General features: G+C 34.8%; 1 protein-coding gene across 5 annotated transcripts in view; it reads left to right on the top strand.

Moving 5' to 3' along the window:
• Positions 1–17,447, top strand: part of RB1CC1 (RB1 inducible coiled-coil 1) — an 83,881-nt gene extending 66,434 nt beyond the window's left edge. For 2 of the 5 annotated variants that reach the window (XM_067290450.1, XM_067290452.1), the window contains 8 exons: positions 309–417; positions 534–774; positions 4,657–4,708; positions 6,100–6,147; positions 10,482–10,540; positions 12,324–12,460; positions 13,640–13,710; positions 14,334–16,005. In XM_067290450.1, coding sequence (XP_067146551.1) covers positions 309–417; positions 534–774; positions 4,657–4,708; positions 6,100–6,147; positions 10,482–10,540; positions 12,324–12,460; positions 13,640–13,710; positions 14,334–14,411 — 795 coding nt within the window. In that variant the 3' untranslated portion in view covers positions 14,412–16,005. Of the gene's footprint in view, positions 1–308; positions 418–533; positions 775–4,656; positions 4,709–6,099; positions 6,148–7,359; positions 7,509–10,481; positions 10,541–12,323; positions 12,461–13,639; positions 13,711–14,333; positions 16,006–17,091 lie in introns of those variants that run through there. The other 3 variants (XR_010883280.1, XM_067290451.1, XR_010883281.1) reach the window with 3 other exon arrangements.
• The last annotated feature ends 619 nt before the right edge of the window (positions 17,448–18,066 follow it).

The raw sequence follows: 18,066 nt of genomic DNA, 5'->3' as shown, positions 1-18,066 counted from the left end.
TATTTTTAATGATGATTTCCTTATAACGGTATTACATGTGTGTATGGGAGAGGAGGGGTGAGGAGAGGGACAGCAGAGATCAAAAAAAAAAAAATACAGCTGTTACAGAGAATCCTCAAAACAAAGTATCCAGACCAGCTATCTCTTTACCAAAGTAGTATGTAAACTAGTTTACTTCCTTCTGTATTATTACAGTTTAGGAAACTGAAATGTGTAATAACTTGTACATTTCTCTTTCTACTGATGTGTTTTGTATTCCATTTATACTACACATTTCTTGTTTCGATAATACTTCTTTTTGTTTTCAGACAAATTTTAACACTGTTCTGGCAAGAGAAAAAATGAAAAAAGAAAACATAATAAATGATCTTAGTGACAGATTAAAATCACTAACACAACAGCAAGAAAAAGATAAGGGTAAGCAAAGTTCTGAAAATGTCCTGTTAGAAAAGATACTATTTCATTTACTTTGAGCTGTTCTTGATCCTTGACGCTGCTTTTTTTTTTTATATATATATTTGCTCTTTTCATAGATTTGATTGAAACACTTTCTGAAGATCGAGCTCATTTACTTGAGGAGAAGAAGAAACTTGAAGAAGAAGTTAACAAGCTGAGAAGTAGTAATTTTACTCCTTCACCCTACCTAACAGCAACTTCAGAAGCTTGTGGAGCTTGTGCGCCTGATATTCCCACCGACACAGATAGATTAGTTTCTGACCTTGCAGCTGAAGGGAGGATGGACTCCACAATGGAAACCAGCATGATGGCCGTGCAGTAAGTATGGGACATTGCGGTAAAAATACAGAAAGCATACTCTAATTCTTTAGATATATATACTGTTGAATGTTTTAAAATACAAATGAGATGAGTATGTTTAATACTCCTTATCCCTCTGTTCTTGCTAAAAATATTCTTTTAAATGCATATGTACAATTACAGTGCCAAAGTCACTGGGAATGCATTCTGGTGACTTAGAAGCAGCTGTAGTTAGAGGTGACTCTTGGTCCCGCAATTATAAGATGAAAACATAAACCTAAGTATATGAAATGTAAATTGAGTGGGAGAAGAGCAATTGTAATAGCCTAGGATAAGCTAGTTGTTGCATGTTATTGGCATATCTCTTTAACAGTGGCTAACTCATATTTAAAAGAAAAAAAGTAGACATATAGTCTTTGCTTTTCTGTGTACACGATTGCTGTAGATGCTAAAAATGAGATGATGAATGGGAAGGGGCAATAGTTATGCTTGACAGGAATTAAGATGAATCCTCTGGATTCAAAACAAACATGGAACTGAGACAGATTAAGTAGCCTTGATGAATTGGTGTTTTTTTCTCATTGGAGAGAGAGAGTAGGTGTTCATCATCCTTTTATTTATATAACCTCTCTGAATCAGCACTGTCAGTCACGAGGTACTTAATAAGACTTATTAGAAAACAGTAATGGGTCTAGGACAGAAGACCTCTGCAATGGAAACCCTTATATGAGGGAAACACCCAGTGCAAGCAAGCAACACAACCTTCATAACTAAACTTTTCACTTAAAATTGGTTCTTTGGGGACTCTAGTATGTGTTTGGATCTGGTGGATAATCTGGATATGCAACGGATTTAAATGTTAGCATTATGCAGGTATCACACTTTTCTAACTATTGATCGCCTTTTTTCACTGAGGTACATGGCAGGGGCTAGTTTGTAGATAGTCTGAAGCTAAGCTTGAAATACAGAAGTGATGCTAGAGAGCAAAGGGACCTGCTACAGCTTTGTCACAGTCACTCACTTCACTCTGTTCTGTATTTTGGATACCCTACAGTAGCAGTGTGCATAGGTGTTGGCAGGTAATGCCTTGCTCAGTAAACTGTGACACTCCATATAATGCTAATAGCGATCTGATCTCAGTTACATCACTGTGAGCATATATGCTTGGATTTGAACTCTTCTGAAGTTAAAATAATTTTGACTGGTACAAAGCTGTAGGGTGTTTGTTCTCAGCAAACCAACCTACTATAGGCATGTTTTCTGCCCTTTTTTTTTTCTTTACCTGTTGACTTCCATGGAAATGTAAGTTAAGTTCAGAGCCTTGATTCTTGCTTTAGATGTACCTAATACTAATACTGAAAAGCTGCCTGGCTAGTAAAGTCTCCAACACTCCAAGAGAAGGGATTATTATCCTGTGAAAATTCTAATTTTTTTTTGTTTTCTGTTCTCTTAACAAATATACAATGTTATGCTTCAAAATTTCATACTAAAATGAGCACGTTCTGTTACATGAGCTTTCTGAGTAGAGTAAGAAAGTGTATGTGATACACATGCATTAAAGTAGGATTTGTTACTCCTAGAAGACACTTGGCTATTATCCTGCTCAGTGCAGTAGGAGAATCCATTCAGAATAGATTACAGGCAGCGAATTCAGAAAATAAATAGTTGAGTTTTGTCCAAGGCATTTCAACTGGGATGTTTTTGCTCTAGAGAAACCAGAGAAACTAGAAAAAATTTAAAATCCTTAGTATGCATATGTTTCTGCTGTGGTAGCCTAAGAAAATTGCAATAGTCAACATTTAGTTATTTTTAATAATTTGTGAGAGCTGTTCTTTATGCTAATATTTTCAGCCTTTTGGGAGCATCTCTTGCATTTCTTTAATTTCCTTATGTTAGGTGTTCTTGTTTTAAGACCCTCTTCTATCATAGTACGTAAGGAAATTTTGAGTTTGAACTGCAAGATGTTTCTAAATACTAGTAACTATATGAAATGTTTTATTTTATGCTTTTATATACTTGCAGTAGTTTTCTGGTAGTTTTTAAAAAGTAAATTATAACTGCTTTGTCAGATTTCCTTTCCTCACTTAATCCCCCCTAGAGCTTTAAGACTTTCTAATTCATCTGATAACTTCATGAATACTGTAGGCTGGGTCATATTATCCTGAATGAACAGCAAGCCCACTTTGTTCTAGTTACTTCAGTGCAGTGAAACACTTTGGGGAAGACAGATCTTGTAATCTTACTTAGAAGAAGAAAAAAGAGAGAGAGGGGGAAAAAAAGAGTTCATATGCTCTTATTTCCCTCTTATATCTGAGACTTCTTAAAATAGCTGTCTAATTTAGGATTCAGAACTGGCAGTCCTGTACAGTGTAACATTTCTGTTAGTTTGAATGAAAGAGACTTAGAATCCCAGATTAACTCCGTTACACCTCTCATACGGTTAAAGGGGACTTTAGCTTCATGAGAACACTTATATGAAGAAATTGGCTGCATCTTTGAATGACCCACCCCAATACCACATGCAAATTTTTATTGTGTGCTGAAAGGAAAAAAGAATAACTGACTGTAGACTCCTGGTTGCTATGCCTTTACCTAGAATCTTCTTGGAAGATGATTAAGCAATTTAAGCCTGTGCATTTTCTCACAAAAACAAATGCAGAGGTGTTAGATATTCTTAGTCACTTTAATCAATGCCCTTCACAACTGATGCTACCTAACCCAGGATAATTTATCCAGTACGCTGAATACCTTTATGGAAGCAAGGATGAAACAAAACAATCTCCACTCACCAAGCGGAACTTGCACTGATAATCAATAAAGCACTGAAATACCCTGTCATTAGAAGGAAGGTTATTTCCTGCAGTAATCATTCTCATCTTGGACCCTCAAGGGAAGCTTACAAAAAGTAAACTTTTTAGTTCACAGGCTTGTCTTCTAAATTTTGACTCTGTAGTAAAAATTGGGTAGTAAATAGGCAGATTGCTTTATTACAGGTTTCTTTTGACATCTTCCTGTTACATGAGAGCTAATCAGCCTTTTAACCGAAGTGAAGGAATGATTAGCATGGTTTAATTATAATCAGTTAGTTCTACTTTGCATTTGTTTGGATTTATAGTATGTCTCGTCAGACTCGATGAATGGACTGAGTCCAAAAATTTGTCCATTTTTTCCAACCATAGCAAGTCGGACTACAAAATATATTACTTCTTCCCTATTAACCTGCCTTTCAGAATAGAATTTAATTGTTTTAGAAATTACTCTGTGTTCTTAGGAATTTCTAATCAGGGTAGTGTTAGCATTATCTTACCATGCCCCAGCTCTCAGTCTATCTCAAAGATATATGGAGACAATTAATAAGGCAGTATTCACATTGGTCTCTCTGGCAGAGAGTCCCAGGACACAAAGCATTTAAATGACAAAGATTAGGAAAATAAAATGTTGTAGAGATGAACTGCAGTATCTGGAGTTAGCTGCTAAAGGATTTGGAGCCGTGTTTTTCATCCTAATGTTTTGAAAATTTTGCAAAATATGTAGAAATGGCCCTTTGTAACTTCATGAACTATTTATCAATGTCTGAAAATTGACTGACCTCTTCCAACAAAGGAACTCTGGTAAAAAGTGGTTCTGCCGGAAAAGTCCATGCTGATCGAGGTATCTTTCTGTACTGTTTTCTCCCCACCACCCTGCCCCCCAAATTTTCCTGATCATAATGCCTTTCCTTAGCCAATATATAATAGAATGGGTTCCAAAGTACTCTGTGAGCTCTTTTTTTTACAATGAAGCTCCCTATCATGCTAGCAAATGCATGGCATTCATCTGTGTGTGAATGAGAGGGGGGGAAAAATTTTTGGATGTGAAGAATTAATTTTTAACCTATCCATGTTGTTCTTTGTCTTTTAGTGAAAATGTCCATATGTCTGAAGAAAAACAGCGGATAATGTTGTTAGAAAGAGTGAGTAGTTTATCTGTGAGATTAAGCATTGTGATTAAGTACTTAAAAAGGTGTGGGTGGGTGTAGTGTTGTGGTCAGTTGTTATGTACTCTGGTGCAGTTTAGTATCTGCAAGACTTATTCCAAATAATGCTTTTTTGTTCTTCTCAACTATTCAAGTCATTCAAAATAATTATTAATACACTGTATTTATACTGGACCTAGGTTAAAGCCCATTTATGCTTTATTTTGTATTTATATAGTCTTTGGTATGAATAAGTCAGGTCTAATATATCTTCTTAGTGGTGACAGGTCATTGATCCATGGGAATTTCTGTAGCAAAAAAAGAAAAAAAAGATTGAAATAAGTTGTTTTTGTTTTTTTCATTTACTTTTCAAATCAAGGCATCTGAACTAATTGGATAGGAATTAAGATTGAGTTACCCGTTTCTTTTGCAGATGGGTAATTTCCACTCTTAGGCTGTTACTAGTTAGATTGTTTTAGTTCTGGCTGGGATGCATTATCTTGACAGTACTGCTTCTGTAAAAAAAATAAAATAAAGTAAATGTACTATTATGAATGTTCTTAAAATTGCAAGTTCCTTTGAAGTTATTGCTCTTCTCCTACTTATTAAGATTAATGTGCGGAATAGAATTGTATGTTTACACATACACCTCCCCATGCATACCTTAATTTAATTTTTGCCTGTATTTTGTGCACTTGTATTTTGAGCACAGCTTTCAATGTGCATTCAGAGTAAAGGCTAGACTAATCCTCAGCAGATACACTGAACTCTTTCAGATTCTAGTCATTTTTAGCGGTCCAGTCATACTTCCCTCAGTGTCGGGCTCCATTCCGGTTGCCTTTTCCTTACTTCTTCAGATTGAGCTTAAAAAGGGATTTCAGTCTTTAGGTTTTAGTTTTCTAGGATCAGTAAGTCTAAAGTCTGTGATCAGGAGGAGAACACTGAATGTTGTCTGTTAAAACGCGTCATTGTATGATGTAAGTGACTGGATGTTTCTGACGAAGAACACTTCCATGTTTTGTTTTGTCATCTGTTTGCCAAAGGTTTGTGAGGAATAATAGCTAGAAGCTATAAAACAGTAATATCTTAAATTGCTGCTGCTAGTTTACCAATGGATAGGTTTTTTCCCAGTTAGGGAAGGATGAGTATGGAGATAAGTGTGGTTTAGCAGTGGGCTTAGCAGCACTGTGGTAGTTGCTGGACTTCTAACTTTGTGTGTATCTTTGTTCAGAAGATGTTTTGATATTGTTTTAGAACTTTGAACACTATAGTAAATATGTATATTGTATAAGTAGTCAGTGTGGCTCTGGTCATATCAAAACATTTATTTAAATGTTTATACTGAAAAGGTATTAATTGGTTAATCAGATAACATGATTTTCTTTCAGACTTTGCAGTTGAAAGAAGAAGAAAATAAGAGATTAAATCAAAGATTGGTAGGTGTTTGTGCAATGCATATTTTGAGTCTTTTTTTAAAAAAAATTAAAGCTTACAAATGTTAAATTTATTAAAATGATAAAATGGCTTTTGCTAGCTTTAAAAAATATTCCAGATGTTAAGGCAAGTGAGAGAGGAAAAAGTGGTAAATAGATGTAATCTGATAACCTTTAAGAGGGTATATCAACTTAATAGTTTTCCCATGAAAAAGATTCGTAGGACTGGAGGGAAACACAACTTTTCTTTTGAAAAGAACACAGACCTATCCAGACTTACAAAAGTAAAGTTAATTCAAATGGATCTATGCTTTTCAACAGAAGTAAATTGAAGGCCAGCTTACAAGAATGCAAATGCCTGTACATTAAGCATTATTAGGAGTATTAGCAATAATTTAGGGGTTATTTTTAGAAAACAGTTTCTGATGGTAGTGTTTAAGAGGATTCTCTTAATTTTTCAAAATATGGACGTGAATGTATGCATTAGAATCTTGTGAAGAAATGAGAAAACTTAGAGCTTGTCATGTGGTGTTCAAGGTGAAGCATACATGTAAGTCAGCTTCAACCTATATGCAAACTTCTGAGAAGACTTCAGGTTAGGGCAGAGAAACTGCCCTGCAGTTTTATTTTACACAAAAACATACTTGACATTGAGAGCAGGTGTCTCTGTCACGCTTCTCGTATAAAATGCTTTTTAACTGACAGGCCAAAAATCAAGCTATGCTAAGAAAGCATTTCCAACAGTCAGAGACCCTCCCACCTGCATCTGCCATTTCTGGGAGGTGTGAAACATTAATACTGCTTAGCAACTGAAAATACTGACAATCATTTTAAACTTTTTATATTAAATACTCAAGCTATATCTGTATATGTAGATATATATAGCTAGATAGATATAGATACATACACATGTATACATGTGCACTATATATACTCTTAGCCTCTCTTATCTACATGAGAGGCTAAGAGAGCTGGGATTGTTTAGCCTGAAGGAAGAGAAGAATCGGGGGGGGGGGGGGGGGAGCGGTGTCTTATGCACATTGATAAATATCTGATGGGAGGGTGTAAAGAAGATGGAGCCAGAATCTTCAGTGGTGCCCAGTGACAGGACAAGAGGCAATGGGCAAAAATTAAAACACAGGAAACTTCATCCTTTTACTCTTTAAAAAACTTTTATAAAACCTTTTTTTTTTTTTTTTTTTTTTTTAAACCAAGCTGGTGGTTAAATAGTGGAACAGGTTGCTCAGAAAAGTTGTGGAGTCTCCATCCTTGCAGTTATTCAAAATCTGATTGGACATGGTCCTGCACAATCTGCTGTAGCTGACCCTGATGGAGCAGAGGGGTTAGACTAGATATCTCCAGAGGTGCCTTGCTAGCAGGTCTCAATCTTAAGCTGAAAAAAATTACTATGTGTGCGGAAAGTGGACATTTCCTTTGACAGTTTGCTTGGACTGTTCATGGAGATCTTGTTTTCTTTAAGTGGACAGATGATATGTAGGAATTGGGGTAGGAACTGATATCTGTGTAGTTACAGGTTATGTTTAGTAGCAAAAGTGTTTGATAAGTTTCTCCAGTTCTGTAGCAGTTGCCATTTTTCTGTCTGGGTTAGGTTTGGAACTTACTATATAACTTACTCCCCTTAAATATACAGGTATGAAATTGTTATTTTTTTCAAACTCTTTCTATTCCACATAAAAACCTGTCCATAACAACCCAGCTAATGTAGAGCATGAGAAAAGATTGCAGAGCTTGTAAAATATGTTTTTAAACATGAGGATTCATTTATTCAAAAGGCTAATAAACAGAAGGTATTTCAGCATAGCTTTTAAAAGAAAAATCAAAGACACTGGACAGTCTGCCAAACCTCTCTGTAGGTTTCCTCTGTTAAACTTTGGATCTCTGTTACCTAAGAGTAAAACCAAATTGAAGAATACCTGATGTTGTGCAAGACAAATGCGAAATTCTTATTGTTAGTGATTTATACCAAACCACGTAAGAGAAATCAGCAACCCATTGGTGTCTAAACCAATTCAAAATTGGTTCCTAAAAGGGTATAAAAATAGGATATTTTTTCAATTCCTTGCCTGTAAATTGGTCATTTCATGATGTTTGACAGTATTAGAACCCTCCTTCCTTTCAGCTGTTTGTAGAATTTTCCTCTTATTTCTAAAGCTAGACTTCTGAAACACTTTTGCTGAGAAAAGTTTCAAGTAATCTTCCTTTGCTCCCAACCTTTTAAGAGGTAACTGTCTTACGGATATTCAGCTTTAAGACAGTGGAGTATATTTTAGTTCTCTTCCAAAATTAGAACAGAAGTTGAAGAAAAATTTCTGTCTTTCACAAGGAAACTGGCAACTTGTCCTCTGAATGTCTCTGTAACCAACAACAGCAAAATTGAAAATCAGTTATTATTTCTTTCCTCTTCCTCCTCCCTTCCCCCAGCCCTTCCCAATATGCTTCTAAAACTGAAGTGGATTTGAACATTTAAATATATTTTCTGTACATCAACACTTAAATATATTAAATATATTTATTTGTATCCAGCTACTTAAAATAAGAAACCCAGAACACCTGTTTTGCATAATTAAAAAAAATAATAATCTTTTAAGGCCATTAGGTTTTGCAACAAAATTTGTGGGTTACTTCTGAAAGCAGTAAAAGATTAAAAAAAAAAAAAAATGTGTGTGGGGGAACTCCTTTTAATACCAGGAATGCTGATACAGGAGTTTTTTATTTTATATGAAATATTGAAAAGGAAACTTTTTTGTTTAAAGGCTATGAGAAATATCTTCTGTCTAGATTTCTAAACTTTTGCAAAACTGTAAATAGAAATATGGTTAACTGCCTAATTTGTTCTGTTCTGTTTCTTGAAGTTAAAAATTTCTGAAAAATACAGAAATCAAGCTAGTTTGTATTTAATTTAAATTTAAAACTTATTCTAGTTTTTAAAAGTGCAAGAAAAACTTTGGTTTTAATGTCTGAAGATAACTGTCAAACATTTTTGACAACGGTCTAAGGAAATTGTATGTACTTGATAGCATCCATGTTAGCTGTGTCTGTTCCAAGAAAAAAAAGTACAATGCGAATGAGTCAGACATGTCGTCTTTAACAAAAAAAATTGATCTGAAGTTGGACTGCATAAAGAAAACCGATTGCTGAAAATGTCATTAAAAGTCAAGAGCTTCTGTTGTGCTTTATTCAGTTTGGACTCATTTTCTTAAAGTGAAGACTAGTTTGAAGAAGTGATAAAAAAGGAGCCATGACTGGGCTTCAGCTCACATTAAGACAGGCTGATACTGTTTTCTAACCAAAAAGACTAACCATAGGAAATATGCTATAGTTAACAATATTTGAGTTATAGCTGAAAAATCATGTACTAAACTTGAAGTACAAATAATCTTGATTTGACTAGCCTGTATAAATGGTCCAAGAAGTGGGAACCTATAGAAAACTGCCACATCTTTATTCAGAGTTTCTACAGGGTAATAGTAAATTGTGTTCTGTAGGGAAGTTATCAAAGGGTAGCCAAGTATATAGGTTTACATCGGTCAGCTTCTCTATCAACTCATCTGTTTGTGTGTTATGTAGTCTTTTGTAAATACAAAGTAGCTTTATCCATTTTCATTTCTTAATATCACACTTACCACAGAAAGCGTATGCACATGTGTATTCTTTCCAGTGAAGCTAATATATTGTAAATTTGCAGCTAGCAAAAGTTCGTTCATGTGCCAGTATTAGGGGAATTCAGTCAGATTTAAATGCAAGTATCACATATATTTGAGAGAAAAAATATGTGCAAAAACTTACATAATTAAGCCTTTGTTTGCTCTTAGTGAATTTGACTCAAGTTTTGTTCCAGGGAGTCCTGCTCTGTCTATTACAGTAAATTTAAGATTGTGTGACAGTCCGCAGTAAAACTGAGAGACCATATTGAGTTCAACAGCCAACAGTTTAAGTGTAATAAACATGTTTTACTATTGTAATTCTCGTATGTCAATGGCTTCTGTGTTAGAATGCATAGCTATATCATGGAGTCTTGTGTATGCTCTGAACAAATACTCAGTGACGCTGATCTGGAAAGCACTTCTCATTGTTACATAATGAGGGAGAAATCACTTACATGATACCCTTCATAATCAAATGTAGTTATTAAAATATATTGAAGCTACAGAACAGGATAACAGAAAGGTATGCTGTTTTCTTGGGTAAATATAGGATCTGCAAGAATAGACAGGGTTTGAAACCAAGAATGATTTATCTAAAACATATTGTTACCTACAGTATACACTTCATAGCTTGCCAGTATTTTATAGATTTTTCTTTTTTGTTGTTTTTAGATGTCCCAAAGCATGTCATCAGTATCCTCAAGACATTCTGAAAAAATAGCAATCAGAGAGTAAGTACACTTTAACTTTCATATAAACAGATGATTCTGCCCTCAGTAGTATGTAGTTAAAGAATGTCCCAATTCTGTTGTTTTACTGTATGAAATCTATAAATCATCTCTAGTTTACCTGTCAGTTATTGAACCATCCCAGTTGAGCATAAATCCAATTTTATAAACATTAATTAAAGAAAAAAACCCAACAACCTATGTAGGCCTTTCTTATGTCAGTGGCTTTCCTAAATTTTGTGCCTTAACAGAGCCTTTCTTTACACTGTTCATAAGGATAATACCCCATGATATTGCTCCCAGTGTTTATTTTCCATTTACTTTTTGTTTATCTGTTACCTTTCCAAAATCATATTAAGAAAAAACAGAAGGAATGTTGTTCACCCCGAACGTGTTTAGTGCTCCATTGTATTCCAGTAGAAGTTGAAGCTTTCTGAAGTCTTCAAAATTTTTGGCTTACCTTGAGAGAATGAAAGTAAATTAATTATTCTATTCTGTTTACTCGAACAAATACTCATGCAAAATAGGAACAGCTGTCTGTAGTTTCCTTAAGTCAGATACCTATAAAAGAATGGCGTGGTTGTTTATATAGTGATTGTTAACTGAGTAATAGCAAAAATGCTTTTGGAAAGAAAAACAATTAATGTTTTCTGAATTACAATAATTGCATTTTTATTGTAACAAGAACAGTATGTGCAGAATCAGCTTTTTCTGTGAGCAGGTGAATATTATGGCAGATCTAATAGTCTTTGGGAGAAAAATGAAAAAGAGTTCACCTGTCCAAAAGATGTCTTTATCTGAGTCAGTATAGTCTGCCTTCATAATCAGTAAAGGGCAAAAAGCTTGGTGTGTTGTTTATTTAATCGGAAAGTGAACTTTAAAGGAAATGAACTAAATTTCTCTAGATTTGCATATTTACCCCTGACTGCATATCTGCAGTCTCCTTTTTTTAAAAATGTGTTTTCCTCTTCCTTTGCCACTCCCCCACACATACGTGCGCATACGCACACATGCACAGACTGTGTGTGTTTTAGAGCCCTCTCACGACCTGATGTTTGATTTGTGGTTATTTTGGACTTTGTTTTATTCACGGGTAAACAGATTACTTCAAACACATTTGTGCCTTGAAACAGAAGTTGGAGGCAGAAAAAGGTCTTTGAATTCTGCTACTGAATCTTGGCATAAGAACTTTGTGACTTGCTGTCCTGGTATCACGAAAAAAGGAGAGATTTCTGAAATTTTTTATACAGAGTCACCACAGTGTTTCCTTTGCTTTTGGCCCTTTGATCAAAGTTCAGTTGAATGCTTGGTCCCTTCTTTGTCCTGTATGCTTAAAATTTTAAGACTGAATGCCTATATAAATGCTTTGAAATTTGTGTGGTCAAATGAACTTCAGTTTAAATCATCAAAAGCATACTTATACACTGTTACAGCAATCATTATCATAAATATTAGTGAATATAAATTAACTTAAAATTGAAACCTTAGTATATTGTTAGGTATTTCTGTTTGTTTATCTTTTAAAGCAAGACTATCAGTTCTTTTGAAAAAATAATTTGAGCTATAGGATTGAGAAGAAGCATGTTAAAAACATACTTTTTAAAAGGTAGAATTTTTTTTGTTGACTTCAGAAAATATAAAATGTATACAAGTTGACATAATTAGAAATGTCTATGTTACTGTACAGCCGAGTCTCAGCCTGTGCAATACTTGAAAAAACATATAGTATAATTAATGTAGTGTTAAACTTCTGTGCTTTTTTAGCTAATTTCCTTGATTTCTTCAGTTTTCAGGTTGGCGATTTGGTTCTCATCATCTTGGATGAAAGGCATGACAACTATGTATTATTTACTGTTAGTCCAACCTTATATTTCTTGCACTCAGAATCTCTTGCTGCACTGGATCTCAAACCAGGTGAGTGTGGTAAGTGTCAGATTACTTTGAATTATTACATCTTCATACAAATAATACTCTTAAATTTCTAACGCTTAGTAAGTGATTTTATAAATAAATATGTGGTAGATACGATAAGCAATAATACATATAGCAAAAACTGCAGAAGAGTTTACATAGAAATTTCCGGAATAGCTATTTGTTTTGATACTTTTCAAGGCAGTCAAAACTTTATATAAATAGTAATATCTTGTAAAAATAGGAAGAAAAATATGCATCTAGAAATTAAGCTGTTTAAAGAAGTCATTTTTGTACACAGTGTACATTAACGTGTGTATCTGTGCATGCATGTGTCTGTCTCTACATATATATGTATACACAGTTCATGTAGCCTTCCTGTTGAGCCATTCCTCCCCTTTGATGTAGTCAAAGTTCAGAAACATTTTAAGCAAGAATTTTAGGGGAAATAGTTAGAAAGTATCTGTAAACAATTAAGAATTGAGAACTTACAAAACCCAAAATTGCATACTCAGAATGGCAAGGCTTTTACCTTATATATGTAAACCAACAGTAAGAAAAACAGAAGACAGCTTTGAAACAGTAACTAAATAATTGACTAAATTTTATCAGTCATATTTTCCGGAGCTGTGTACGCAATACTCCAATGCCATAGAGTTAAGACTGTTATGTTTATATCTTAGGTAGGAGTTCTTCCCATATGCTTCACAGAGCACATACAGCACAGATTCTTCAGCAATCTCAGAATTCAGTTAGAGCTTAGTGCTCTTTTGGAGACTATATAGTTATTTTAAAATTATTGGTATCATTCATTATACCTGAATAAATCTATGACAAGGTTTGCTGATTGACAGTAAGTTCTGTTGGCAGCTTCTGATATGCAACAGCATATGGAAACTTTTACTGGTAAGAAATGAAAATTCATACAGTAATTCCTTTTGGTGTGTGTCCTAAGAAACATTTCTGCAACAAAAATCTTGAGTATAGGGGAAATACAGATTTTGCAAAAAATACACTAGAAGCGAGACATTCATTTAAAGTTATTTAAGCAGTTATTTCATTAAGCATGTATTTGAGTCCAAAACATTAAATATTTCTGCTTATTTTTTTCTCATTTCAAAAGGATAATACTTCAGTTTAACTAAGCTATTTTTTTCATCTAAAATAATCATAAATATGCTGTCTCTTTAGCTTCAGGTGCATCTAGGAGACCTTGGGTGCTAGGAAAAGTGATGGAAAAGGAATATTGCCAGGCAAAAAAGGTAAGGAAATAGGAGTGGAAGAAATATGATCTGATAAAATTAAGAGAAAATCAGATTTAATGTTTGTAAGAATTGTGAAAAGTATACTCTCTATATTATGAGTGAGGGTACTTGGGGATGAAAGTTTTCCCAGGTTCTGCTATTCCTGCTCTGTTTGCTGCTCAGTGAATAGCAAGAGAAGAGAAACTAGGGAAAAGAGCAAGTGAGCAGTGGCTTGGATGGGTCTGTCAATACTACCAAGTAAACCTGTCTGCCCCTTCTTCCTGTGTGACAAACCTTTCCTCTCCCTTTCTCTCCAGATACTAGTGAACATTTCTGATAACCCTCTGCAATCATATTTCAATGACCTGTATCCTGCAATTCCTAAAGTTCCCTTCAGTTCCTAGTAAGGTTTTGGTAGCCTTAAATGTCAGAATTTTAAGGAGTCTGAGGAAATGATGAGGCATCAGTGGGGGCCCAGAGGTGGTAATATTTTAATAGGAGGAGGTGCAGAGGAACCTTGCTGGACTCCATATCCAGATTTGAAAAATGCAAAGGATGGGAATCAGTTCCTGCTCAAAAATATAAAAATGAAAGTAGAGGAATAACCCTACATTTCTAATTTTTTGTGTGTTTGTTTTTAGGCACAAAACAGATTTAAAGTTCCTTTGGGTACAAAATTCTACAGAGTGAAAGCAGTACCATGGAACAAGAAAGTATAACACAACAAAATCTTGGTTCATTCTGTCTCCATTCTTTTTTGGCTTGTCCTTCAGTGCTCATTCATCGCTCCAAGTACCAGGCCATCTTTTTATACTGAGGTCACGTGACAATATACTTCACTGATGTACTGCTTTTACTTTTTAACAGGTCACATTTTAGAAACAAGAATTTCATCAAAATCTCTGGCCCTAACTGTTCCAATTTTTTACCCAGATAACTTTAGGAGTGTGGACCAAATGAGTTCATTTTCTCAAAGGGCAACCACGTGCAACATGGCTTATTAGCCATGTTAATTGCCTGTTAAATATACATTAGCTTGTATTTAGATGTTAAATGTTAGTTACCATTATTACCAGCATATGTCCTTTTGTGAAATCATTATCAAAGTACTTGCACTCTTTAACAGATTCTTTATATGTGTAAAATTCATCAACTATTTAAAGAGGATTGTTCATTGCATGCAGATAATCATATAATTTTTCTTCAACATGAGTTTGCCTCAGTAGATGAATAAAAATAACTACTGCAACTTGTTTCATTACATGAAAATGCTCCCTAATGTTTAAAAAAACCCTTGTAATTTGATAGACTGATCTTGAAAATCAGTCACAGTTAGATCTGCAATCTTCAAAAGCACTTTCGATGGATTGATCACACAGATTCTGAAGGGAAGACACCTGTGCAGTTTGACGTGAAGCACTTGATCTTCCCAGCAAAACAGAAATCTTGTATTAATCTGTTTAGAAAAATCATATTGATGAAATCGTATTTCATGGTTGAGTTTCAGGAAAAAACTCATTGTACATTAACCATACAAGAGTCATTTAAGTAACAAATTATTGTAATTGTAAAAGACATGTAGAATTTTAAAACAATAAAGATTTGAAACTGTGTTTGAAGCATCTGTGTGCCTTTTAGATATTAATTTTCTGTAATATACAGTAAATCTGTTACAGCTTTTCTCTGACTACTCCTGTAAAATTTCATTACACAGAAATGACTATTTTCTCCAGGAGGCATTAATGTTCTGTAACATTCAGGAATTACAAGAATTACCTTGTAACAATAAAAAAGGATTTAAGTAGGCAGAAATGAATTTTGTCAGCTAATTAAACTGACAAGAGACACTTTTCAAACTAATTGTACTGACTATAATTCAAGAATGTAATCTATTCAGTTTTCTTTTCTGTTACAATATAAAAATATGTACCCTAAGCGTGTAACCAGTGGGAAAGTGAAATTCTGGTTTCAACAATGAACTTATGCCTAGTACTCCCTCCATAGAATTGTTCAACTGTGATTTATCTTCAGAAAGTGGAGAGTGGAGGAGGAGAAGAGAAAGAAGTGATACATGAAAATCTCAGTGCTTCTGCTGGTATGTTGCAAATAATATACCTTCAGACTACCTGATCTACTTGAATACTCAGAAACTCCTGTGTATGCTTTATTTAAAATGTCGTGACATAACAATTTTAAGTTCAGATATATTTTTTTTTAATTATGAGAGATGTGGGCTTGGAATTGTATCTTTGATAAACTAAAATAAATCTGACAGTTCAATTCTGGAAAATAGAATGTCATTTCATCAGGGCAGAGTCCTACTTGATTATTAGATTTGCTAGTAGATGTGCTGACTTTTTAAAAATTATTCACCAAAAAATCTTCCTGAAGAAAAAGGCACAATATTATCATAGCTTAGTACTGTCAAGTATATAAATAGCATATGAATCTACAGAGGAAAAAAAAAAATCATGATACAGCATTTTTTATCACTGACTTTTTGGTTTTCAACCAAATAGGAATTCAGATCTGAAATATTGACTCAGTCTCATTCATTTGGTCAGTTGAGACACAAGTAGTTTAAGGACATGCAAACATAGCACGATTCATTCCTCCTAATATGCAGAGTGTTCAGTAGCCTGGATATCTTTTTACTCCACTGACAAAACTTTTTCCACACTTGGATGATCTCCCTACTGCTCTGAATATTAATCTTTCAGGGACTAATTATCTCCCATAGCCACCAGGCCTGGCCAAGTTGCAGAGCCGCAGAGCTCTTCCATTTCTGGGAGGACTCCTTCACTAGCAGCAATGGATCTGCATAGCAACGTGTCATCTGGCACTACAGCATAAGACTTCACTCTACTGAATAGCTTATTTCTAGGATAAGTAAAGGGTCCTCCTGAATTTTCTTCACAGAGGAAAGGGTATGTTTTTAGAGTTCTTCCAGGTTGGATAAAACTGCAGACTCAATTATGGCCCTACAGAAACGTGTACCCACTGAGAGACTGTGGGTGTACTCCTTTCAGGGCACACACAAATTAAATGGTTTTCAGGTACTCTAACCTCATTAAGCACTGAGGTATGTGTCTTGCTATTCGTTATGGATTACACCGGGAAGGTCATTGCAGGCTCTGGGATGGTCCTCCTGACAGCTTCACTGCTGCTGCCATGACAGAAATGAATTGGTGAGGTGAGTGCGGAACTCTATGCTTAGACATGGACAAGTTAGGAATTCTTATCTTTCTGCCTTTGAAAAATCTGAGCTGTCATTTGAAATCAGACTAAGGTTGTTGATGGACAGATAAAAAGTATATTTAAGCTTATATGTAGACAGTGGCGGGAATGATACCTGGCACTGTGAAAGTTGATTTCCTTCTGATTTCTGTCTTAAAACAGATGAAAACATGACTGACATCTATATAACTCAGAAGCACACGAGCAATATATGCATGTGAACTGGTAAAGCACCTAAAGTACTGTAATGCAAACCACAAGGGGAGAAAAAGTCCTTTTCTGATGATATCTGCCACTTAAAAGAATACCAGGATGTATCTGTTATTGTTACATGACCATACTTTCAGAATATAAATAACCAGCAATGGCTTTGGTTTTTAGGAATATTTGTCATCTGCTTCATTTTATAATCTTTATGTGTATTCAAAATGGAAATTCTGTCAAACAAACTCCTAACATATTCAGTAATGATTCTGAACAGTCATTGAAAAAAATGTAGTTTACATACTTTTTGCATGTCACAGCCTTACTAGTTCTTGAAACTATGCTTGTTATGTACCACCTATGTGTTTCATCTTGCTCTGTAGTAATAAAACTTTGTATATAGCTCTATAATTTGGATAAGCAGCATATGCAGAAGGGGATGGGAGGATAGATCTGAGATTGTGTGTGTGTGTGTGTACGTGTGTGTGTGAAGCTGTGTGTTTTAAGCTTACCAAAAATCCCTGTTGTGCTACTGCTAATGTGTGTTTTATTCAGGAAGCCTGGCTTTAGGAACAGTATCTATATTTTTGAAGCACGAAAAGGAACTTGAGTGGAGGACGACATTGACTGAAAGCAAACTTTATCCTGTGTACCCAACAGAAAAATGTTGTGACAACTTTAAAGGGCCTTTTCAGTGTTCTTGGTAAGCTATATCCATTGGAATCCTCTGAGAAGTATATAGGTTTCTGCACAACTCTGCTGCCGTAGGTCTCGAGTTAGGAGCTCATTCTGTTAGAGTTCAGTTGTGGTTCATTTGAATCTTAAGATGGCTTGTGAGTAGGACCAGTGAAGTACAAGTACCTCAGACATATTTCCCTAAATATAGTTGTTGTTAAATGTGTCTCATAGCAGGACAGAGAAGTCTGTTTTCCA

Source organism: Apteryx mantelli, chromosome 2 (genome assembly GCF_036417845.1).
Source record: "Apteryx mantelli isolate bAptMan1 chromosome 2, bAptMan1.hap1, whole genome shotgun sequence".
NCBI lineage: Eukaryota > Metazoa > Chordata > Aves > Apterygiformes > Apterygidae > Apteryx > Apteryx mantelli.
This window is presented reverse-complemented; position numbering and strand designations above follow the sequence as displayed.